The 24623-nt window shown below is 42.6% G+C and overlaps 1 protein-coding gene across 1 annotated transcript; it reads left to right on the top strand.

Annotated features, from left to right (window-relative positions):
* Window positions 1-4008: 4008 nt before the first annotated feature.
* LOC114281173 (uncharacterized) lies at window positions 4009-24623 on the top strand. Its single transcript, XM_082878181.1, has 5 exons — window positions 4009-4234; window positions 6587-6836; window positions 6948-7044; window positions 23993-24058; window positions 24211-24623. The coding sequence occupies exons 1-5, from the start codon at window positions 4021-4023 to the stop codon at window positions 24418-24420; spliced, it is 837 nt and encodes a 278-aa protein (XP_082734307.1). The 5' UTR covers window positions 4009-4020; the 3' UTR covers window positions 24421-24623.

Here is a 24623-nt window from a genome sequence, read left to right as displayed (position 1 = left end):
TTACTGTGGAATTGACCGATACTAGCATATCATGGGTGATGTTGAGTCTCTTAACCATCCACCATCTGTTTTCACTTCCACGGTTTCTCCCTCAGTTCCTTGAAGTCCGGGCATTAGGAAAAGGCTACCTCAGAGGCACCAACCAGGCCATCCTTTATGATTTCATTCTTCTCTGGTTTGGTTTCCATACTCTTGAGAGTGAAAGCCACCAGTGAGTGCCCACAAGAAAGGAACAAAAAGGGACTCTTTGACTGAGGGGGAGCCTCCGCATTTACTCAACAAATACCCCGTGATTCCTAGTGGTTTGACTTTTCACTGTATTGTTGAGTTACTCTTGATGGAGGTCCAGCCATCCGATCACTACTAGGATTAACTCTAGCTCAGTGACCTCTCATGGATTGCACACACACACTTTTTTATGTGAGCTCTCATCTGGGATTTTGAGGTGTACATTCTCTTGTAGCTTATGATCATTGATTATATTTTTTTTGCTATGCTCATGTTTTCTAGTGTCGTTTTTTTTTACAATAAAAAAAAAAAAAAAAAAAAAAGGTGCAAGTTCACACGATTCATGAATTGTGGATTATTTCATCTTAGTATTCATTTGTCTCAGTCTGATCATCTATTTTTGTTTCAGGTCTCACCTCGTGATTTTGCATATTGGATTGTTTTTTTTAACCAAAAAAAAAAAAAAAAAAAAAAAAAAAGGGGGTTTGTTTTTGTTTTGTTCCGCTCGAGCGGAATGTTTTACGCTCGAGCGTGTTTTTCACTCTTGCAGCAGTTTGTTCGCGTTTTAGCAGTTCTGAGAGATGGTATTTTGAGCTCGAGCGGTCTTTTTCACGCTCGAGCGGGAGTCTGCTTGCAGTGTTGTACGCTCAAGCGGTACTCAGTACGCTCGAGCGGACCTGTTTCATACTTAACTCCCTCTCATGACTCTTCGAGGTATTTTTTTTCTCTTCCTGTTTCATTCTCTCGATCTAGGGTTGGTCTTGTGGCTGCATTGTGGTCGGTTCTCCTCCCATTCATCATCCTTCCCACTGATTTGCTCTTTGGTAAGTTTTCTCCTCTCTTATTTTCCCATTTTCTTGTTCTATTTGGTTCGATTGGTTGTTGGGTTTATAGCTTTGTGGGGTGTTTTGTGTCGTGTCTGTGGTTCTCTCTCTCACACTCTTTTTCTTTGTCTGTTTGTCTGTTTTTTTTGTGTTTTTTTTCTTGTGTTGTGTCTGTGGTATTTTGAAGATATCTGTGTTCCTCCTTTAATGGGCTGTTGCGGTCTCTTTGTGTGGGTATCAATTTGGGCTTAGATACATTGCTGTGATTTCCTCATGATTCATACTTATTCTGTGCAATTTCTCTCACATTTTGTGTATTAATTATGAGTTCTTCAATACCATGCTTTCATGCCCTGTTTTTTGTTATGCCCTGTTTTTGATTTGATTCTTGCACTAATGTTGTGTTTTGGTTTGTTTTGGTTTGGGTTGGGTTTTGGGTTTGCTACTTTGTTGGGTATCTTAGTGTCTTCTTTGCTATGTCTGCTCCTGCCCCAAAACGCCGAAAGGCCACCGTTTCTCGCCCTACCTTTAACCCTGAGAGGTTTAAGTCCGCCTCTCAATCCAAGTCATACCATAAATCATTTGTGACTCGAACCGTTCATTTAGAACGTAATGTTCAACCCGATACTTTTGAGTCCATCAAAATTCGTCCATTGTTCGACCCTCTAGGAGGTGACCGTGTTTTATTATTCTCGGGGCGTCAGAATCTCGATTGGGTTCGAGAATTCTACTGTAATATGGAGGGTATTCGGGATTATGAGCCTTCTTTCACCACTTGGGTTAGGTCCAAATCCATTTCTGTCACCCCTGCTTCGATTCGCCAACTACTTCAGATTGAGCAGGGTTCTCCCCAATACTATCCGTTTCCTGTACCTGATCGTCCGACTTGTGATTTTGATGAGGTGTCTTTGGAACTTTGTGGTGTTGCCCGTCATTGGCCTAAAGGCGGTTTGATTAAACAGTTTGAACTTCTTCCGGAGTTCAGACTGCTTAATTTGATTGTCTGCGCCAACATCCTTGTCACCACACATTCTTCCGAGGTCAAACAAGACCAAGGCTTCATTCTGTCCTGTATTGCCAATCACCGCTCTATTGATCTTGCCTCTCTTATTGTCACCAAAATGATCAGTGCTCATGGCCATTCCAAGCTTGGCCTTCCTTACGGTTGCTTGATCAACCGACTTTTGTCTGACCTTGGGGCTCCTACCCTCGATGATGATGAGCTTGCCTCTCCCTCTCGCCCTTTCACTAAGAAAACTGTCTCACAGAGTCGGGCTCATGTTAAGGGGGAGTCCTCTCGGGCTGGTCCTTCTACAGGTACCACTGCTGGTCTTGCTGAGGAGGCTGAATATGATGCTGCTACCGCCGGGGGTGAGGAGGATCCTACTCCACCTGTTCCACCTAGCTCGTTTCCTGATCAGCTTCGGCATTTTGAGGAGGCTATGACTCGGAGGTTAGACTTTCTTGATGCTCGCTTTGACGCCTTTGATGGTCGTCTTGGTCAGCTGGAGCAGACTGCTGCGCACACTACTTTGCAGTTGGATCACATCATTTCCTTACTGACGCTTCAGCCGCCCCCTCCTCCCTCTGGTGCTTGATGTGTTGCTTTCTTCATTCCCGGTCAAAAAGGGGGAGAGTTTGGGTACATTTGTTTGGATACATTTGCTTTGATGGATATTGATGGTATATTTTGTTGATGGTTGGATATTTTTTTTTGTTTTTGTTTCGTTTTGTCTTTTGGTTATGATACATGGATATTTTGATATTTTGTTCCGTTGGTTCTATTGAATGGATACATTTTGTTATATTCTTATATAGTTCCACAAGTTTTGGTTTTTCTGGTATGTTGCTCGTTTTTTCACAGGTGAATGGTGGATGATGAATTGGATTGATTGATCGATATATGACAAGATTGGAAGATTGGAAAGCTTGTTTTTTATAGAGTTATTTTTGAGTGTTTGTATGGTTGTTTTTTTAATTTTGTCTAGTGCTTGTGTTTAAGGACTCTTGTTTAGAAAAGTTTTGTCCGGGAATTGACAAAGGGGGAGATTGTTAGGTCCCTGTGTTGTCAAATTCGGAGACAAAATCTTATGTTGGTTCAAAACTGTGTTTTTCTGTTTTTGTACTGTCCGCTCGAGCGGAGACTCTTGAGCTCGAGCGTAGATTAGCAGGTCACAGTAGTTTGACAGGGCAAGCACAGATTCTGGAAGGTGTGATTTGACGCTCGAGCGGAAACTCCTACGCTCGAGCGCATCTCTGTTTCTTCGTATGCAGTTTTTGTTCAGTCCGCTCGAGCGGGCTATGTTGAGCTCGAGCGGAGATCGCGGATTCAGATTCCTATTTAAAGCTGCTAACGTTGTTTTGTTGGACACGTTTTTTCTAGATCGAATCAAAACAAACTAGGGTTGAGTTTAAAGTCTGCTTAGGAGATTTTTGAGAGTTTTTCTTGATGTCTTGAGAAGAGTTCTTCACTCAGGATCTAAAATACATACATCAAGGAGTTGGTTTCTTTAAATTCAAGAGAGAGTTCTCTTCGGTGGATTCCGAAGATTCTAGCATATAGTTTCGAAAGGTGTTTGATTCTATATGTGGGTGAGGTTGTGGAATCAACTTCAAGATTGATCAGTTCCGAGATGAAGTCGTGAAAAAGAGTTACAGAAGATTCGGAGACAGATTGACTAAGTTGGGTAATTTGTAAAATATCTTTGTAATCTTTTTACTTCAGTAGTGGATTGATTTATGGCGTTTCGCCCGTGGTTTTTTTAATCACAGTTGGAGGTGTCCAATTGTGGTTTTTTCCACGTAAAAATCTTTTGTGTCGATTTATTATTTAATCTGACAAAACAAACAATCTAAATCACTTTCGTAAGTTCTTGTTGATTTAGATTGTGTGTTTTGGATTTTTGGGATTTGGAATATTTTAATCTTGATCTAATCACGAATCACTTAGATTTTCACTCCCAATTCTATGGGTAACACATCTTTTAACGCTTCAATTCTCTCTCTGCATATGCATACATACACATATATGTACATACGATTTGAATTTGATGCTCATCAAGTGTTTGATTTTTTTGAGGAAGAAGGTGATAAATCAGACTACTTGCCAAATGGCAAGGCGAGTAGGATTCGGAGCTTCCCTCATGTTAAAGGCAACTATGCGTTACATGTCTACATCCCAGGTAATATTCTTAAAAAATGTCACGTTTTGTGTATTGTTTCCATAGATTTAGTACTAGTATGAGATACAACTCCAAAGCCTCTTTTCCATTTTAAGCTTAGAATTCAACTGGGTTTGTGGATTTGTTTTTGGGTGAGTTGAGAGTTAGAATGAAAGTGGTGGAAAGTAATACTGTGTTTGGGTTATGGATTTGGGTAGGAATTTGGGAAGGAATTGGAAATAGGGGGTGAAATGTGAATAAAACATAATTATATTTCATACCCCTTTTCAAATTCTTATTAAAATTTTTGAACTAAATACAGTCTTAAAAGTTAAAAAAAAAATAATCATATAAAATTGATGTCATTATGCAAACTTGCCTTTAGTTTTATTGAAATAAAATAAAATATAGGTAAATTATACCATTAGTCTGGTAGTTTAAGTCAAATTTACTTTAGTTTGCATAATTTTAATTTGAACAATTTGAAATCCGTTACTTACGATTAGAATTGTTAACAGAAAAAGATCACATACAAAACTAAAGGGGCTAAAGTGAAATTTAAACGAAACATAGGAACTATCGGTGTAATGAATAAATTACATTAGTTGTCACTATAGTTTCTTTTAAATTTCATTTTGGTCTCTCTAATTTTGTATGTGATTTTTTTTCGTTCAAAATGTTAACGATGCATAACGGATGGACAACATTACAACAAAATTAAAAGTACAAGGTTAAATTGTTAAAATTGAAACTACGGAGACTAAAATGACATTTAACTTGCACTACAAGGACTAATAGTACAATTTATCCTAATATATATACACACATATAAGAACTGGTGAAACTGAAAGTAGTTCGTTATTATCTCTTTTCTAATTTTCTAGTTGTTATCCCACTTTCTATTTTCTTACAAAATTTTCACAAAAATTTAATGGAAAATTACACCGGTAGTCCTTATAGTTTGTCTATTAAGTCATTTTGGTCCCTACATTTTCAATTGACTCAATTTTGACCATTAATTTTAGATTTTGTTCTAATTTGGTCTAATTGATATGACCATTAGGAGTTTTGATGGAAAATAATTATTGAGTTGGTTGAGATTAACTTATTGAATTGTGTAAGTTTATAATTTTGTCCCTAAAAGGATGACACATGGCACTTACGTGCACGTTTTTCATAAAAAATGGTAACAGTTGTTACCAATTGGATCAAATTGAGACAAAATTATAATTCAGAGTCAAAATTGAGCCAATTAACATTTCAGAGATCAAAATGACAAAAGAGCAAATATATAGGGACTATTGGTGTAATTTGTCCACAATTTAAACTTAATGAAATGTATACAAAAGATTTTTTTTTCAATTTTAAAATTTTTTTACTTTGCCCCCTCAAAATATCAAACTTGTATTACTTTACCCTTGAATTATCAATTTTAACAATTATCCCTTAAATTATTCACATTAGTTCATTTTATCCCAAACCTTTAATGAAATTAATTTTGATGGAATTATCACATCTGTTGGCACACACATGCTTAATTGAGGGTATTGATTTACTTTGGTCCATAGTAATGAGACAGATAAGGGGACAAATATGTATACACCATGCAATAAAACACAACAAATTGTTTTGAAATTATTTAATAAAACACAAAATACAACCAATTGTATCAAACTATAGCCCCTAGATATAATCAAATTATGCAAATCACATGCACAATTTTTGTGTGCCTAGAAGTGTGATATTTTGTCAAAAATACTAGCTCCGTTGATGGTTTGGAGTAAAGTGAACAAATGTTAAAATTTTAAGGCGGTAATTGTTCAAATTGATAGTTGAGGAGTGAAAGTGATACTAGTGTGATAGTTTGATGGAGCAAAGTGATTTATTTTTATTTTTATTTTTTAAACTCACTCTTCATCATATTTTTTACTCTAATCAAACAGACTGCCAGTGGTCAATGCTATGGTTAGGCTCAAACTTAAAAGTCTATTCTTCCTCTATTCCATTAAGTATTGGAAATAATTGTTGCTTATGAAGAAATTTGAGAAATTTCATTCATTTTGTACATCCCTATGTGTTTCTTAAGACGCCATTTCAGATTAACCAATATATTGGTGTCAAGTGTGTGCATGCTTGTGTCTCGGTAATCGATATTGGCATATTGCTCGAATGTAGTAGGATGGCAAATTGGATCATGAGAATTATTGGTGTTGTGCTAGTGTCATTATGATTAAATTTGGAATGAAATCATGCAGTTTATCTTTGACCTTTCCGAACAACTGATTTAAAGACATCTGAAGTGTGTCACATTTTATTTAATTTGAGTTCCAGAATTAGAACATAGCATTAATTAAGTTATATGTCTCATTATAGTTCGTATCCCTTCTGCTCCAATGAAGGAGTTGGCCCAGTTTCTGAAGAAGGTCTCATCTCGTGTACCTGGTCTAAATGCCATTGACATTGACATCCCAGTCAACATTTTGTGCACTGATGATCTGAAGCTTGAACAAGTTTCCTTGGGGAGAGAATTCCACATAAGTTTGGGGAGAACTGTTCCAATTCGACGGCACCAAATTGACTCGGTGGTGGCAATGCTTCATCAGAAGCTTCAGTTTCAGAGCAGGTCAGATATATGTCCAGCTTATAATGTTCCAATTCAATTATTAAGAATGACAATGTGATGGCACATATATTTTATGATATGGGTTTCACTCATTGTTGTGATGTGAAACAGGTATTGGATTGATTTTAATGAGTGGGACGTTTTTGTGAATGATGATCGCACGCGCTCCTTTCTTTCAATTGCAGTTATAACAAAAGGATTGGCAGAGGTATGTTTGATAATGTCCTTTTGCACCACTTTTATCATGTTGTGAGCAGTTTTTCCTCCTTAAATTGGAATGCACATTGGTTTTATTCATAGTTCTATACTGCACTTTTATGTGGTTTTAAAGTGGCAGGTAGATGTAAGTGCATTCCAACTTCCAAAGACAATTTTACTTTTTCACACGGTGTATGACACTAGCGTCAACATGAGTATTTAGTAATAGCTCTAGAATATATGTTGTTTGTTTGAAAATGCCATTAATATTATTGTCATACTAGTCTCTTTAAGTTCTCATTGCTATGAAAACTTCACAAATTTTTTATGCTGTCATACGTACATTGTCCTGGACAAGATATGGTCAGGGTTGAGGCATTTATGTTCACTTAGGTCTTCCTCTCAGGAGAGGTTTTTTTTTATTTATTTTTTAATTGTATTGAGAACGGACTGGTTGTGCACCATATTATGTTACTTGATAGGCACATGAGTATTTTTTTCTTCTTCTAGTAATTTAATGGGAAATTTGGTCAAAATGCCTTTATAATAAAACTTAATACATTAAACAAGCACGGAAAAACTTCCTTGAAAAATCCAACAGACACCACTATTACCAAAATATCCTTAATGACTAATTTAATATTTAAAACTTTAAAATAATATTACTTTTGATCTAAATGTCGCTTTTTAATAAAATAAGTATTTTTAGAACCCTCTCACTAGGGATGTAATCGGTTCGGTATGATCGATATTTAAGTAAAAAATTTTACCAAACCGATAATGTCGGTTCTATTATTTTGAATACTGATACAGATTTCTTCTCCCATCAAATCGAACCGATCCAATCCAAACCAATTGAAACAATTCAGTTCGGCTCGATTCGGTGCGGTGCGGTGCGGTGCGATTGAGTCGGTTTAGGATATTTCACACTTGAGCCCTTTTAAATATAATCACTAATCTATATAAAAACATTAAATTAGTTATTTATTCATTATTTCAAACCAATCCAATCCATCTATTTAATAAATACTTTTCAATTCCTAGATTAACAAAAATAAAAACAAAAAAAAGTTAAAAAATACTAAGGTTTCAAGAATAATGAGTTAGAGTTAAGATTATATATAATAAGAGTTTACAAAGTAAGGCTATAAAGATGATAAGGTTAATTACTTAAGGTAAATAATTTATTATACTTATTAATATCATTATATTATTATATATATATATATATTATAAATGCAATATATGTTGAAGCGATCGGTTTCGGTTTAGTTCGGTGTATAAGGTGCTTGAACCGATACCGAACGAAAACTGAAAAAAATCAAATTTAAAAACTGCACAGACTGATTCTTGTTAAAAAACAAACCAAATATAGCTGGTTTAGTCCGGTTCAATCGGTTTGATCCATTTTTTTGATTTTTCTTACATCCCTACCTCTCACCAAGATCTAGGTTGATTATGAAATTATTTTTTTTAAAAAAATAGTAGAATTTTTACAATCGAAATTGATGTAAATAGTAAAATTTTACTTTGATTTACTCTGATTCACAGTAAGTTTACTATAAATTTTTAATTTTTAAATTGTAAAACACCATAAACACCATACTCACTATAATTAACAATTACAAAAACATAACTTTAGTAGGGTAAAATTAAATAATAACTTTAACAGGGTAAAATTTTACTGTTAATTTAAAACAGAGCATTAGCAAGGTAAAATTTTACTGTTAATTTAAAATAGAGCATTAGCAGATAAATGACAGATTACATATTATTATAGCAAACCAGAGTAAAATGTTACTATTATTTAAACAAAGTATCAGCAAATAAAACACTTCGACATATATTATCAAAGCAATCTAAGTAAAATTAATCTAATAGTGATTGAACGAATTATTAAGAATCAAATAGTGATTGAACGAATCTCTAACTCTAACACGAACACTAATTGAATGAAGTGATCGAACAAAACTCCAACTCTAACTCGAACATTGATCGAAATTGTAGGAGCCGGATAGTTGGAATAATCGTAAGCGCACTCTGGAAGGAAGATATTACACGGCTCTACTCTGCACGATGAGAGTGCCGAATATAATGAATAGGCCGAGTAGATACTGAACTGTGGAGCCGGATAAATAGGAGAATAACGAGTGACAAATGGGCCTGGTCATGAAGCCTAGGGAACCAATATAAATAAAGGAATAACCGATTGAGAAAGGTATGTGAGAATTACTATGCTTAACTTAGAATACAAGCTTCCTCGAATGTAGATACTAACTTGCCCGTCGGAGTGCTAATTCCGGCACCCCCGACCGGAGTGTTTATTCTTTTTCAGGTGACCAGAAGAGGATCACGAGCGTTCCCTAGGATCAGAAGAGTATTTTCAAACCACATCCCCACCATTGGCGCCGTCTGTGGAAATACTCAAGCACATCCATGGCGAGCGTGACGGAAGATCCTTCGACAGTCACTGTCAACCCTATACCTCACGATGAAACCACTCCAACAAACTTGCTTGGACCAGAGACTATCGCCGCACGACGTGCCTTGAATTTTGCCTCACCCTCGACTTCAGAGCACGAGACAATGCAGGCGATCATGGAACAAGCAAAGCAAAATGAACAGAGGCTGGAGAACATGATCGCTGAGAACGAACGTCTTTGTGAAGATTTGGCCTTAGAAATGGCGAAGTCCAAACAAGCTGCGCGCCTAAATCCGGAACGATCTTCGAAGACAGGCGGTCGACAACCTCGAGCACGACAAGACACTGATAGCGACTCCGACTCATTATCCCCGGAGCCCAGGAAGAAGGGACGACTTGAAACCACCAGTTCTTCCGAAAAAAGTCCCTGTACAATGCAAAAGCGAAGAAGGAAAAGTTCGGACGAAGACCAACACGATCCCTTCGTACGACGGATTGCAAAAGCTGCGCTACCAAAGAAATTTAAAGCACCGTCGTTCACCCTGTACGACGGCAAATCAGACCCCACCGATCACTTTCGCCATTACAAGCAGGCCATGACATTGCATGCAGACGACGAGGTCCTCATGTGCCGAATATTTCCCAGCAGTTTGGGACCATTGGCGGTCCGGTGGTATTATAAACTGGAGCCGGCTTTGATCAAAACCTTCCACCAACTACAGAAATCCTTCAAGGCTAGATTCATTACCAACGAAGTCCAGCCAAAGCAAGCCGATTCCCTCTGGGCAATGCAAATTTTGCCAGGAGAAACACTAAGAGCTTATTTGGCGTGATATTAGGAATGCTTTAACCTTGTCGATGACGCTTGCAACGACTCCATGGCCATCACCGCCTTCAAAATGGGACTACACCCAGATAGTGCCCTCCGCAGTTCCTTGACTAGAAGATCCCCCAAAACAGTCTGGGGGTTGATGAAGAAAGTAGAGGAATACTGCAAAGTGGAAGATGACGCCTTGCGGGTTAAAGCCGGACACGTGGCCAACAAAACGGCCCCTCCCGAAATCGCTCAGCCAATAAGTTCCGCACCACCTCAAAGCCCTGAACCACGACAGCAGGCTAAACGAGACAAGAGATGGGATTCTCGCCGATCTAGCGATCGATGCCCACACCAAGTCAATGAGCAACTGCAGGTCGATAGCAGACGCACAAAGCGCGCCGACGAGAAATATACGGAGCTGTCAGAGCCGATCAGCTCAATTATGCCCAAGATCCAACATCTTCCATTCTTCAAATGGCCGTCCAAGATGGTGAGAGCTCCTGACACGAGAAGGCGGGACAGACGTTGTGAATATCACAAAGATCACGGTCATGATACGGACAGCTGCTATGCCTTGAAAGACCACCTTGAGGAATTGGTCCAAGATGGTCGGCTCCAGCAACACGTCCAGAAAAGCACAATCAAAACTGTCGCCCTTCGGCAGGAGTCACCTCCCCTCGGCGTTATACATATGATATACAGTCTTCCAACGCCACGTACCATACATGCAATCCATTCAGCCCCCCAGAAGCAACGCGCACAAACGAAACAGCCCCACAAAGCGCCGAGCATTATCTTTGACGATTCTGATCTTATCGGCATAACACTCCCCCATATTGATCCATTGGTCATTGAACTACACGTGAACCGGTTTACCGTTGAACGCGTCCTCGTTGACCAGGGGAGCACTTTGGACGTCATGTATTACGAGACCTTCATCAAACTCGGCTTCAACGAATCAGACCTATCTCCGGCTCCTCATCCATTGTTCGGCTTCAACGCGAATCCGGAGTATCCGTTGGAGAAAATCACGTTACCCGTTTGGGCAGGCTCCCAAACGGTGGAAGTGGAATTCCTGGTCGTCAAGCTCCCTTCGCCGTATAACCTCATCATGAGGCGGACTTGGTTGCATACCATTCGGGCCGTACCAAGCACCTATCATCAGCTGCTACGCTTCCCGACCGAACACGGCATTGAGCAAATTCGGGGTTCCCGGCAATCCGCACAAGCATGCTATCTCCTTTCTGGAAAGACACCAACGGAGACGCAGGTCAACTCCATTGAAGCGTCAAATCGAGTCTCGACAAAGTTGGACGGCTTCGTGATAAGAAGCCACGGAAGCTGTAGGCGATACCGGTAGCAGCTTCTCAAGACGTCTAATTAACGCATCTAGCTGCGCCGCTGCACGCCGATAAAGTTGCCCCTTAAGGCATTTTTGGACGATAGAAGGCTGGTTGATGGAAAATTAGGCACGCGGCCTTGCTCCTAAGGCACTTTCCACTTGTGGGAATGATATTGGTTCTGAATGGCTCACCATGTACACTTCCCACTTCTGTAATGCAAAGATGCTTGTTTACTGACTCTGCAATCCAGTTCAAAAATGTTCCAAATAAAGTCTCTAGATTCGGAGCCCCATCGGCGCATGATGCCTTTGGGCCGATAAAGCCTCCAGATTCGGAGCGCCCTTCGTGGATGTCACAATCGGCCAAAATCAAGTCTCCGGATTCAGAGCCCCATCGGCGCATGACGTCTTTGGGCCGATAGAGCCTCCGGATTAGGAGCGCCCTTCGTGGATGTCACGATTGGCCAAATCAAGCCTCCGGATTCGGAGCGCTCTTCGTGGATGTCACGATTGGCAAAATCAAGTCTCCGGATTCGGAGCCCCATCGGCGCATGACGTGTTTGGGCCGATAAAGCCTTCGGATTCGGAGCGTCCTTCATGGATGTCACGATTGGCCAAATCAAGCCTCCGGATTCGGAGCGCCCTTCGTGGATGTCACGATTGGCAAAATCAAGTCTTCGGATTTGGAGCCCCATCGGCGCATGACGTCTTTGGGCCGATACAGCCTCCGGATTCGGAGCGCCCTTCGTGAATGTCACGATTAGCCAAAATCAAGTCTCCGGATACGGAGCCCCATCGGCGCATGACGTCTTTGGGCCGATAAAGCCTCCGGATTCGGAGCGCCCTTCGTGGATGTCACGATCGGCCAAAATCAAGTCTCTAGATTCGGAGCCCCATCGGCGCATGACGTCTTTGGGCCGATAAAGCCTCTGGATTCGGAGCGCCCTTCGTAGATGTCACAATTGGCCAAATCAAGCATCCGAATTCGGAGTGCCCTTCGTGGATGTCACGATTGGCAAAATCAAGTCTTCGGATTCAGAGCCCCATCGGCGCATGACGTCTTTGGACCGACCGATAAAGCCTCCGGATTCGGAGCGCTCTTCGTGGATGTCACGATCGGCCAAAATCAAGTCTCCGGATTCGGAGCCCCATCGGCGCATGACGTCTTTGGGCCGATACAGCCTCCGGATTCGGAGCGCCCTTCGTGGATGTCACGATTGGCCAAAATCAAGTCTCCGGATTCGGAGCCCCATCGGCGCATGACGTCTTTTGGCCGATAAAGCTTCCAGATTCGGAGCGCCCTTCGTGGATGTCACGATCGGCCAAAATCAAGCCTCCAGATTCGGAGCGCCCTTCGTGGATGTCATGATTGGCCAAATCATGCCTCTGGATTCGAAGCGCCCTTCGTGGATGTCACGATTGGCAAAATCAAGTCTCCGGATTCGGAGCCCCATCGGCGTATGACGTCTTTGGGCCGATAAAGGCTCCGGATTCGGAGCGTCCTTTGTGGATGTCACGATCGGCCAAAATCAAGTCTCCGGATTTGGAGCCCCATCGGCGCATGACGTCTTTGGGCCGATACAACCTTCGGATTCGGAGCGCCCTTCGTGGATGTCACAATTGGCAAAATCAAGTCTCCGGATTCAGAGTGCCCTTCGTGGATGTTACGATTGGCAAAATCAAGTCTCCGGATTCGGAGCCCCATTGGCGCATGAAGTCTTTGGGCCGATACAGCCTTCGGATTCGGAGCGCTCTTCGTGGATGTCACGATTGGCAAAATCAAGTCTCCGGATTCGGAGCCCCATCGGCGCATGACTTCTTTGGGCCGATAAAGCCTTTGGATTCAGAGCGCCCTTCATGGATGTCACGATTGGCCAAATCAAGTCTCCGGATTCGGAGCTCCATCAGCGCATGACGTCTTTGGACCGATAAAGTCTCCGGATTCGGAGCGCCCTTCTGAAATGAAAACATTTATACATCTAAGCAGGGATATGTAGGCTGAAACCAGCACAATCGCATGAACTAGAGAAAACGTACCAGCATTCAAAATAAGATGCTCAAATTTAACATACAAAAGTTCAGAACGAGATAAACTTTTAGAATGAAACATTTTATTCAATTAAATAGTAATTACAAAAAACGCCGTCCGCATTCGAAGCATTACAACATCTATTCTCATACGACATCGCGCTGTACAAGCGGCAACGCCAAATCAATGCCCGCTGATCAGAGGGCACTCGCAACTTGAAAATGCTTTGATCTGACCGCTCTTGAATCCACGATTCACACCAACGAGATAATCGCCCTTGAGGCGGAAACCTTTGGCACCATAGACAATGTCAAGGCCAAGATCCAAGACAAGAAAGGAATTCGCCACGAAAACAGAAATACTCAACGGCCGCGGAGCTACGTCGGCCCCATTTCTCAGCCGCGGTTGCGGACAACTTCGCCATTGCTGTTTTTCCTTTCGAGGTGATCTGCTTTGACGACTTAGAGGCTGATGTTTCTTGAGCGCCCTGCCTCCTGTGCGAGTGGTTTCCCCGTTGCGAGTCGTCGCAATATCAGACTCAACCAGAGTCCGAGCTTCTCCCCTGCTGAAGAAAAATTCCATTCGACGATCACACTTACGTAACCCCACACAACAAAATCGTTTTAAAACGAGTTTGTGCACAGAAAGCGAAGTCACTGGAGCGAAAAGTTCAAGGCATTTTATTTCTAAAATCTTTGCAGTGGCCCCGAGGCGATTTCATTAACATTGAACTCCAAACGACGGACGCCGAACGACATTTTCCGCAGCCACTCCATGCACTAATTTTTGCCTTGTTAAAACGGCCTAATTATATAAACGGCAATTATGGGAGAATGCCGTGAAGTCCATGTACTGGCTGGGGCAAGGGCAGATTTATTAATCTAACCGGCCGAGCATCTTGACCCCATGTCGATTGATATGTGCCACAGCCACTCCATGCACTAATTTTTGCCTTGTTAAAATGGCCTAATTATATAAACAGAAATTATAGATGGGCCGATTGTCTTCGGATTCGGAGCCCCCGGCGCACAATACCTTCGGGCCGGTTAAGCCTCCGAATCCGAAAAACTCATCGGCGCAATTGAAGGATGCTCCTGCCAAGCCAGCATATAACCGTTCTGAATGAAAATGCCTAGTTGACTCGTGCCGATCAATGTTTAGACAATAAAACACATGCAAACACGTGTGTGCCGAATGAAAGTTACAATGAAACATTTAAAATAGAACGTTTTTATTCAATCAGGCAATAATTACATAGTTATGCACACGATCCGCGTTCAAACGTTACAGTGGTATTACATAGTTATACGGCGTCGCCCTCATCCTTACTCTGCTTGACTTCAAAGGCGAAAAACGGAAAATGGTCACGTTGGTACAGTGGTAATGCTGAATCGATGCCCGTTGCTCGGAGAGCTTCCTCGGCCCGAAGCACCTTAATCCAACCATGCTTAAATCCACAATTTTCGCATCGGCAAACCTCCTCGGCGAGCTTCTCCTTGGTCTTCTGTATCCCTACTATCCGGCCTTCGTGGAAGCCTTTTTCATAGGCCCTCCCCTTTGCGGATTCCATCGCGAACATGCTCGTCGTATCACGATCAGCAAGCGCGGTACTAATAAGCCGCTAGGTGACCCTTTCTTCCACAATTGGATTAGCCTGTCCGATGGGCTGTGCCTGAACGGCCTTGACCGACCTTAGCTCACACTCAGCCGCTTCCACACGAGCCTCCAAACTTCGGATGCGTTCATCCCTCTTCTCTATTTCTCGGCGGGAAGCACAGAGACACATGTTGATTTCGTAGGCGGTATAGAGCCCCTTCACCGCACCGTGAATGCCTTCACGAAACACGTCGAAGTCCTACCGACCTACCATCGACTGCTGAACCTCGGGAGGAAAAATCTGCCGAGCAAATTCGACCGCCACACTTGAATCTCGAATGATCGAGTCCGCCTCTGTCATGGGCCTATTCCCCACGAAGACTGCAAAACTCAATAGGCGTGGGTTCGCCTCGGGCTCCCTTCCAGAACGGGGTTGCGGGGATTTGCCCTGTGGCTCCTTGTCCCTCCTAGGCGACCTACTTCGACGACGAGGAGATTGATGTCTCTCCCGATCCCTCGAAGTCCTACCCCCCGAGCGCGAAGGTTCGCCACTTCAATTCATGTTTCCTCCCAGCTCAGCTAGCGTCCTCGCTTCCCCTTTGCTGTTAAAGAAGAGCCTATTCGACATTCGCGCTTGTCTATCCTTCATCAAAGACCTAAACTGAGTTGCTCACTGAGCACTTAAATAGGACCTTCATTCATTTATTTCCTACGAGGGCAGCGCCCCCAACGCAATCTCATTAATATCAAAACCTCAATAGCCCGAAGCCGACCAAGTCGTGCCCCCATCAAATACTACTATTAGGCAATCTTCATTTCCGAAGGGGCAAGGGCAGATTCATCAATCTAAACGGCTTGAGTGCCGCAGCCGTGAGTACCGCTTCATGAATCGATTTACTAGTCCTATTCGGCACCTAAAGTCGATTTATCATCAATGTGGTGATAATCGGCGTTTCAAATTCATGAAGCAGCTGGGGCAATGGCAGATTTATCAATCTAAATGGCTTCAGCACCGCAGCCGCTTCATGAACGCACTCGTCAATATGGTGATAATTGGCGTTTCAAATTCATGAAGCAGCTGGGGCAAGTTCAGATTCAATAATCTATTCGGCACCTAAAGTCGATTTATTTGTTCAGATACATTGAAGTCAAACCAATACAGTGGCCAAGACTCTTAAAATTGATGTAATATTGATTGATATATTTAATGGTGTGTTGAGCTCTCTCCTTTATAGAGGAGAGGGAGAACAATTACAAACCGAAAGTAGAAGCACAAACCAAACAACATTATTAAAGGTACATTATTAAAGCATACTAATTATTATACTAACCTAATTATTAAAGCAACATTTTACATATTATATTCTAACAGCCCCCCTCAAACTCAAGGAGGATAGGAACCAACCAACTTGAGTTTGGAGAGAGTAACAAAACAGAAAAATAATCTGAAAAATAAAAAATGGATAGGAGACACTGTATGGTCGTGTCAGACCGTTGTAGAAGACTGTATGGTTATGGCAGACCGATGTAGAAGACACGGGCTCGTGTTGGACCGATGTAGAAGACAGTTTATGGGGTCATGTCGGACCGTTGTAGCAGACAATGCTGTGACAGTTGTTGTGACAGTTTACGGAGTCTTGCTGGACCCTTGTAGAAACTAACCGGAATCAATGTCGGGACAGTTTACAGAGTCTTGTCGAACCCATGAAGGAGCTAACCGGAATCAATGTCGGGACAGTTTACTGAGTCTTGTCGGACCCATGAAGGAGCTAACCGGAATCAATGTCGGGACAGTTTACAGAGTCTTGTCGGACCCTTAAAAAGTCGCACCCTCAAAAGGTGTGCCCAATCTTTCAAAAGGCGTGCCATCAAAAGGCGTGCCCAATCCATAAAAAGGCATGCCATCAAAAGGCGAGCCCAAGTCATAAAAAGATGTGTCGGACATGATGGCGAGGCACGTCACCACATTGGCTTGCGCGCCCGTTTTGTCGTCTGGCGTCAAGTGGCGCGCGATGCGCGTGTCTGCCTTGGCTATTTAACCAAGACGGATGCTGAGGCTGAGGCTGAGGCAGAGGCAGAGGCTAAGACAAAAAACTGGCTAAAAACCTCTGAGAAACTCTTCGTTGTCTTGAGAGAGATACTCTGTAACACTCTGTAACCAACCCTTCTCTGAAACACTCAGCAACCCAAAAACATGGCTTCTTCTTCCCGTTCAGCTACCCAGAACATAGCCTCTTCTTCCCGTGGTCTGCTCACTCTCTTTCCCGACCTCAACGAGTCAACAAGAGAGATAACTGGTGCGGTGGCCTGTGAACCTCAACCAAACACCTCTGGTTTTGCTCCGTTGAACTTTCCGATGCGGTCGGTGGAGCAAAAAATGGCAGTGCAAACAGATATTGAAGCTAATCAGTATACATTGAAGTCCTGTGTTGAAACAATGACTGCGGTCACAAACTTGTCGCACCGGCTGCAGAGTAGGACAAATGAGGTGCAGCAGTTAAACGCCCAACTGGCTCTGCTCCAACGCATGTATAAGGATGCGCGAGCAGAGATAAGTGTGCTAAAGGCGGAAAATAAGGAGCTGAAGCGGAAGGCCACCGTTATGTTTCGATTTGGAGGTTCGCCATATGCTGCAGTGGAGGAGTATGGGGGAGTGAACGTGCTTGGTGGACAAGGAAGTACTGAGGTAGCACCGTCAAGAGCCGCCCAGGACGGAGGCAAGAAGAAAAGACCGGCGGAATAGGCGAAGAAGTGAGGTCGGTGGGTGGCCGTCTGCAGAAAAGAAAACAAAGCTTTTGGTGTTGTTTTTTTTTTTTTTTTTTTTTTTTTGGTGTAAAATTGTGATCGGAGTGGATCCCTGAGATGAATAAAATATGGGTTGTTGTGCAAATTTGTAAATTGTTTTTTTTTTTGAAAAGAAGGGAATCGAAAAAAGAAAAAAATAAATAAATAAATAAGGGGATGGTGATGAAATGATGAATAAAAATAATAAAGGTGGGAGTGGGGAACAGACTGTTAATGGGTTCTGAAATGGTGGGATGAAAAAGAAAAAATAAATAAATAAATAAATAATACAATAAAATATGTTAGTGGGAAAAGAAAGATGGGTATGTTGATTAAATAATAAAATAAAAGTGGGTAGTGGGGAAGATGAGAGTGTAAAGAAAAGTTGAGTGGGAATAGTGTGGTTGGTATTTGTTAGTAGCCACGTCTTGGACAGATCAAACACTGTGGGAAAAGTTGAAAAAAAAAAAAATTGAAAATATGAGGGGGAGAATGGGAACAAGCCCATGTGAGTGAAAGAGGGGTTTGAGTTTGGAAAGAAAGAGAAAAAGTGGAGAACTATTATTTTAGAGGATGGTGGAAATATATTATAATAAAAAAAAATATATAGATATATATATATATTAAAATAAAAGAAAAAGCGGGAAATAACGTGGGTGTTGTGTGTGTGTGTGGCCCTTTTCCCTCTACTGCTGCAGTGTGTTGATATGTTTTTATTTTATTTTATGAGGATGTCCTTGAGTGGAGAGAGACAGTAGGAGCAGGGAGGTAGACAAGCATGAAATCTGCAATAATGGCCATCACCACATCCGCAAGAAACCCAATCCACCTCATCATCCGTAACCTCATCCTCAATCAGATCAAGCACTCGAAGTTGCCTGCACTTGCTAGCAACGACAGCAAGGCCACTGGTACCGAAGCCATCACAACAGACAAGAACGAGCTCCTTGAAGCAAGGGAAATGAGCAAGGAGCTCCAGATCTTCGTCCTTCACAGACATACGCTTGAGGCAGAGCTTTTCCAGCGCACGATAAGAGTATGCCATGGTCACTCATCATATTGTTTAGGAGTTTTATGTCCGTAACCTGAACAGAGGATTTGACAGCGAGGCTAGCAACGGTGTCTCCGCGAAGCAAGCGGTGAGAAATGGCGAAGCGGCCGAGACTAGTGTCTCTCCAGAAGCTCCCGGAGCTGGGATTTCCGATAACGTCCTTCAACTTCCAGGCTGAGACTTGAGTCCACGACGCTTCCACCGATGGGTTTATCAGGCGAAAATGGTGGGACTAAGAAAGACGCGGTCTTGGACCGAGCGCGACGGCGATGAATCAGACGCCGAGCGCGACGGCGCGGTTGGCGAGGGAGGTGACGGGGATGCCGACAAAGCCGAAGCGTGGTGTGTTGGGTCTGTTGAACATAAAACCAGCAAGAGAGAGGAAGCTTGTATTAGTTGGAAGATGAGAGGTCCGGCTGAAGATTGAGATGTGTGCTTCGAAGGAGCACCAGATCTAGTTTTTCGGACAGTGCTTCAATGGCCATCGCAGTTTTCGTGAAGCTGTGCAATAATATCCACCAACCTAGATAGAGAGAGCTATATCTTTGTTTGGGCAGCCTCTGCATATGCCCAAGAAGAGGAAAGAAAAGGTGCGTGGTCGCCGGTGACAACAACGGCACCTGGAGTAGCAGCCATGTGCAAGCTGGGTTTTGCCCTTGTGGAGAGAGAGAAGGTGATAGATAGCAGCCTCATCTCTGTGTGTGTGTCATGCCCATCATTGTTGCAGACATGGTGTGCGACGAAATGTCCCAGAGGGATTTTGGATTTGCTTCGGCGAGGTGGTGAAGAAGAATGAAGGTATGTGTAGAGAATTTTGGCAGACTAGGTTGAGGTCCGGCGGGCGGCCAAGGCGAGGTTGCCGCCCGCCGGTGAAGCGAAATTACTAGGTTCTAAACCTGCTCTGATACCATCTTAAAATTGATGTAATATTGATTGATATATTTAATGGTGTGTTGAGCTCTCTCCTTTATAGAGGAGAGGGAGAACAATTACAAACCGAAAGTAGAAGCACAAACCAAACAACATTATTAAAGGTACATTATTAAAGCATACTAATTATTATACTAACCTAATTATTAAAGCAACATTTTACATATTATATTCTAACAAAGACTACACTATTATCCAATCGATAGTTAGAAGGCACAACAGACAATAATCATTTTACCCAAAGGAGTGGAAGGCAAAACCCTTCAATTAAAAAAAAAAAAAAAAAAAATGCGTACAAGTAATGGTGAAACAGGAAGGAAATTTTCATTAATAAATTGAGCGCAGATAATAACTAATTTATATATGAAAATTACCTTGAATCCACTAAACAAAAATGTACATTGAAATTAAAGATACGTAACAAAACTAGAATGTCTCCCAGATCAATCCTCGGGATCAGACTCAAGTGGCTCAACGTTCACTTGCTCGTATGGAATTGGCAAGGCCAATGTAACTCCAGCGGTAGCAAGGGCTTTGTGCCACCCATGTTTGAATCCCTGATTCTCGAATTTGGGGACTTCATCTACGTATTCCTTCAAGGCGGCGGTCTTCCCAGCTTCTAGCGCTATAGCAGCTACAGATTCTGCTTTTTCCTTGGCCGCCTTCAATTCCTCTACCTCGGCCTCGGCCTTGGAAAGCGCCTCCTAGGCTAACTTGAGCGACTCCTCGCTCGCGTTCGCCCTATCCTCGGCTTCGGACCTAAGCTAGTCAGCAGTCGAGTCCTTTCCTTTTCAGCTTCGGCTCGAGCACTTTCCATTGCGGCTCTCATCACCTCGAACTCGGCCCTGCTTCTTTCACCTTTAGCTTCAGACTTTAAGCGGCCAATTCTTTCAATAGCATCACGCTGCCGACGGCGTAATTCGGCTCTCCTTCCAATTGTCTGCAAAACAAGTTTGGATCACCATATCAACCAACAGGCTATGCAAACCAAACCAAACGAGCAAAAAGGAAAGAATTGTATACATACCAGAAGGGCCGACTGGGCAACGAAAGCTATAGCTACCAAATCCGGCTCTTCTTGAAAGGTGGCCTTATCAGCCGGTAACGAAACCGAGGCGGCCACACTCAACGCCACGGCTGGATCCTTCATGGCAGATGCGTCAGAAGAGATTGGCGTGCCTTTGATCTTTGGTTGAACAACAAAGGGGACAACCACGTCGGACTCCTCTAAGCGAAGCCGTTTGTCAGCAGGGCTATCCTCTGAGCCGGCCTCTCCCTCGGCGGAACGTTTTTCACCCTGCTCTTTTGAAACCAGCGATTCTTCCGTAACCCGCTGTTCAGCCCCCTCCGTTTCGGCCACAACAACCTGAGCCGTTTTCTCTCCACTAATCGTATGTGAATAGTCAACCGGGGCAAGCTTAGAACGAGCGGCCTCGGCTTTCTTTCGAGCAGCCATTCGCTCGGCATTTCTCTTTCTCGCCATTTGTGTGAGATTTTCCCTAGCCATGCCTTCTGAAAAAGTGCCGGGAAGGTCCCCCAAGTTCGTAAAAATATCTCCGAAGGAAAACTCCGCCCAACCCGAAGTGGACGGAGAGCTAGGCTGATTAAGACCGGCTGCCTCAAACGCTGATTTCAGAGCTTCGTCGATCTCTTCAGCCTCGGCAGCAAACTCCCTCTTTAGTGCGGCAGCAAACTCCCTCTTTAGTTCGGCATCTACCTCGACAACCAGCTCTAAGCCCTGCTCCGAATCAGAGGCCTCGAGACCAATTTGCCTCAGGATCTTGAAACTGGGGAAAACAAGGGCAGTAAGGTGTTGCTGGCCGGTTGGGATCGGGATATCGTCCGCCGCCGAAAACGTAGTATAGGTGGGCTCGTACCGCAGGAGAATATGGGCAGCCCTCCCTTGCTTCTGTGCGTTTGGACGGCCAAAGTATTTTAGCACAGTTTTGATTTCCGCAAGGACTGCGTCGTCAGTTGAGGTCAAAATCCTTTTCAACTTATTGCCTGCAAGAACAAAGGGTAAGGCTTGGAGAAAAGAGCCGCATAAAAGAAAGGTCAACAAACAAAGAGTTACATGGCAACCTAGTTCACCCCTCTGTCTGGGAATAGGGTGTAGGCGATCCTCGCCTTCGCCGAATTCCCAGTTACCTCGGACATTGACCATCACATCGTCAACTCGTTTGCCAGAGCTGGCAAGCATCGTTACCAAGTGATGGTCGGTGTCCTTGGCCCTGAGAAAGTAGCGCCCGAGCCGACCGGGGGATTTGGCTAAAGCATAGCAGTGCCGAATCGCGGGAATGCCAAGGCTGATCCTGAGACGCCGGTTCAACTCTACGACTCCCATTATGATTCGAAAAAAGTTCACATTGGGTTGCGAAGGAATCAGACTCCAATAGCGGAGAATGGCCCTGAGAAATGGGTGTAGGGGAAAGCGAACCCTGCCCTCCGCAATAGACAGGAGAGGGAAGACGATTGTATTTTGGTCGTCCCTCTCCATATCGAGAGTATTGTCCATCACCAGAGAAAGATGGACATCCTCAGGGATAGAAAAATGCCTTCGGAACCCAGAAATTCGACCCTCGGAAAGGAGGTCATTCAAATGCTTAGCCATTCCAGTGAAGATTCAAAGATACTCTGAATCAAAATAAAAACGGAAAATAGGATTGCAAGAAGAAGAGAAGAAAACTTACGAAAGGCAAAGGAGACAAGGAGAGAACGGTTAGGAGTTGCAGAAAACGCGTTGAAGAAGAGATACCGACTAGCAGCCCAGGAGGTTCAAATATTCGAAAAAGCATGTTTTCGAAGGGACTTAAACTTCAAATCGTATTAAATGCGAGAGAAGTACAAATGGGACGGGAAAGCATTACGATAACCAAAGATCACATACGCGTTCTGACACGCATTGGGAAGAGAATTAACCGCCGAATTTTTGACTTCCAGCCAAACACACCGACTAACTGATGCTAGCGAGGTGTTTGGGGGGCAATTGTAGGAGCCGGATAGTTGGAATAATCATAAGCGCACTCTGGAAGGAAGATGTTACATGGCACTACTCTGCACGATGAGAGTGCCGAATATAATGAATAGGCCGAGTAGATACTGAACTGTGGAGCCGGATAAATAGGAGAATAGCGAGTGACAAATGGGCTTGGTCACGAAGCCCAGGGAACAAGTATAAATAAAGGAATAACCGATTGAGAAAGGTATGCGAGAATTACTATGTTTAACTTAGAATACAAGCTTCCTCGAGTGTAGATACTAACTTGCCCGTCGGAGTGCTAATTCCGGCACTCCCGACCGGAGTGTATATTCTTTTTCAGGTGACCAGAAGAGGATCATGAGCGTTCCCCAGGATCAGAAGAGTATTTCCAAATCACATCCCCACAGAAATGTATATATATAAGAACTTGAACCCAAGCCTTGAGTCCGCATGCTATACAAGAACCACAAGCCCCTCACACTCATCAATTATCAGCAGGAAGTCAATCTCCCACCCATTAGTGTCTTCGTGAAGAAGCAAACTAATGAAAAAACAATGTTTTAAATGGAATATATTTGAACCTGTTTAGTACCTTAAAATCGATCACGAAATGCAAGAATTTCAAATGAATTGCTGTTAAACGAAAACAGCAAAAATCGATCTTCGCCATCTTGAAGATTTCTCTATTACTTCTCACAAATCGTTTCCAATTACTGAATCATTGTCCAGAGTTTCATATGAGCTTTAGCATATAAAAATATGTGTACAAGAATATTTAAGTGACTGCCAATAGAAGGAGGGTAAAATAGCCCATAATATTGTAGTCTTATTAGAATATGGACTTTATGCATTAAAGACATTGACCGGAGGGACTTTATGCATTAAAGATTTAAAACTCGGACTTTTAGAAGGAAGCTGTTAGTGTGAAGGGCTTATGGCCAATTTTCCCTAATTAATTACCATGTCACCTAAACTGTGAGATTCAATTAAATTTCAATGGATTTCAGATAAGGAAGCAGATTCAAGCTGTTAATGAGGTTTACAAGCTTCACAATCTTCCTGAATTTTATAAGGTTTGGCTTGTTATTAATTGTAGTCTTCCACAAGTATGTTGATAATGCTCAATCAATTGAAGTAACAATTGAAGTTCTTTATGTTATCTCTTTTTTTATTATTACTTTTTTTTTTTTTTTTTTGTCTAAAAAAGTTTGGTTGTTGATCACAGGATCCACGCCCTCATGTATCCTTAGCTTGGGCATTAGGTGACATCAGTGATGTACTGAAGAGAGTGGTTGAAGGGGAAGTGAGGAGATGCACTATAGTTGGGAAATATGCAAAGCCACGTATATTTACCTGCAAATTTAGCGGCATCGACTGTAAGATAGGCTATAAAACCTACAAAATATGTAAATTCCTAGAAGACTACGAAAGCTAATTTTATTTTCAAATTTTCAGAATACCATATCTACTAAAGGTCACCACTGTTGATTGACCAACTTTATTTCTGAATTTCATCCTTATCATCAATTAATTATTTAGAGACCTGATGTTTTGTACAGGAAATTATATTGGGTCTGATTCTAGGGTAAAATATGTAAAGCCACAAATAAAGTGTGTTTGCAATTCTCTTTCTTCTTC

Source organism: Camellia sinensis, chromosome 1 (genome assembly GCF_055761805.1).
Source record: "Camellia sinensis isolate YWXY chromosome 1, ASM5576180v1, whole genome shotgun sequence".
In the NCBI taxonomy this organism is placed as follows: domain Eukaryota; kingdom Viridiplantae; phylum Streptophyta; class Magnoliopsida; order Ericales; family Theaceae; genus Camellia; species Camellia sinensis.
The sequence above is the reverse complement of the archived record's forward strand: the minus strand, read 5'-3'. Positions and strand labels throughout refer to the sequence as shown.

Bases quoted from the DNA above. Each gene is read 5' to 3' on its own strand.
- LOC114281173 (XM_082878181.1), top strand. From the start codon at position 4,021: ATGGGTAACACATCTTTTAACGCTTCAATTCTCTCTCTGCATATGCAT. The intron at 4,235-6,586 runs GTAATATTCTTA...GTCTCATTATAG, and splicing joins GTTACATGTCTACATCCCAG to TTCGTATCCCTTCTGCTCCA. The intron at 24,059-24,210 runs GTTTGGCTTGTT...TGTTGATCACAG, and splicing joins ATCTTCCTGAATTTTATAAG to GATCCACGCCCTCATGTATC.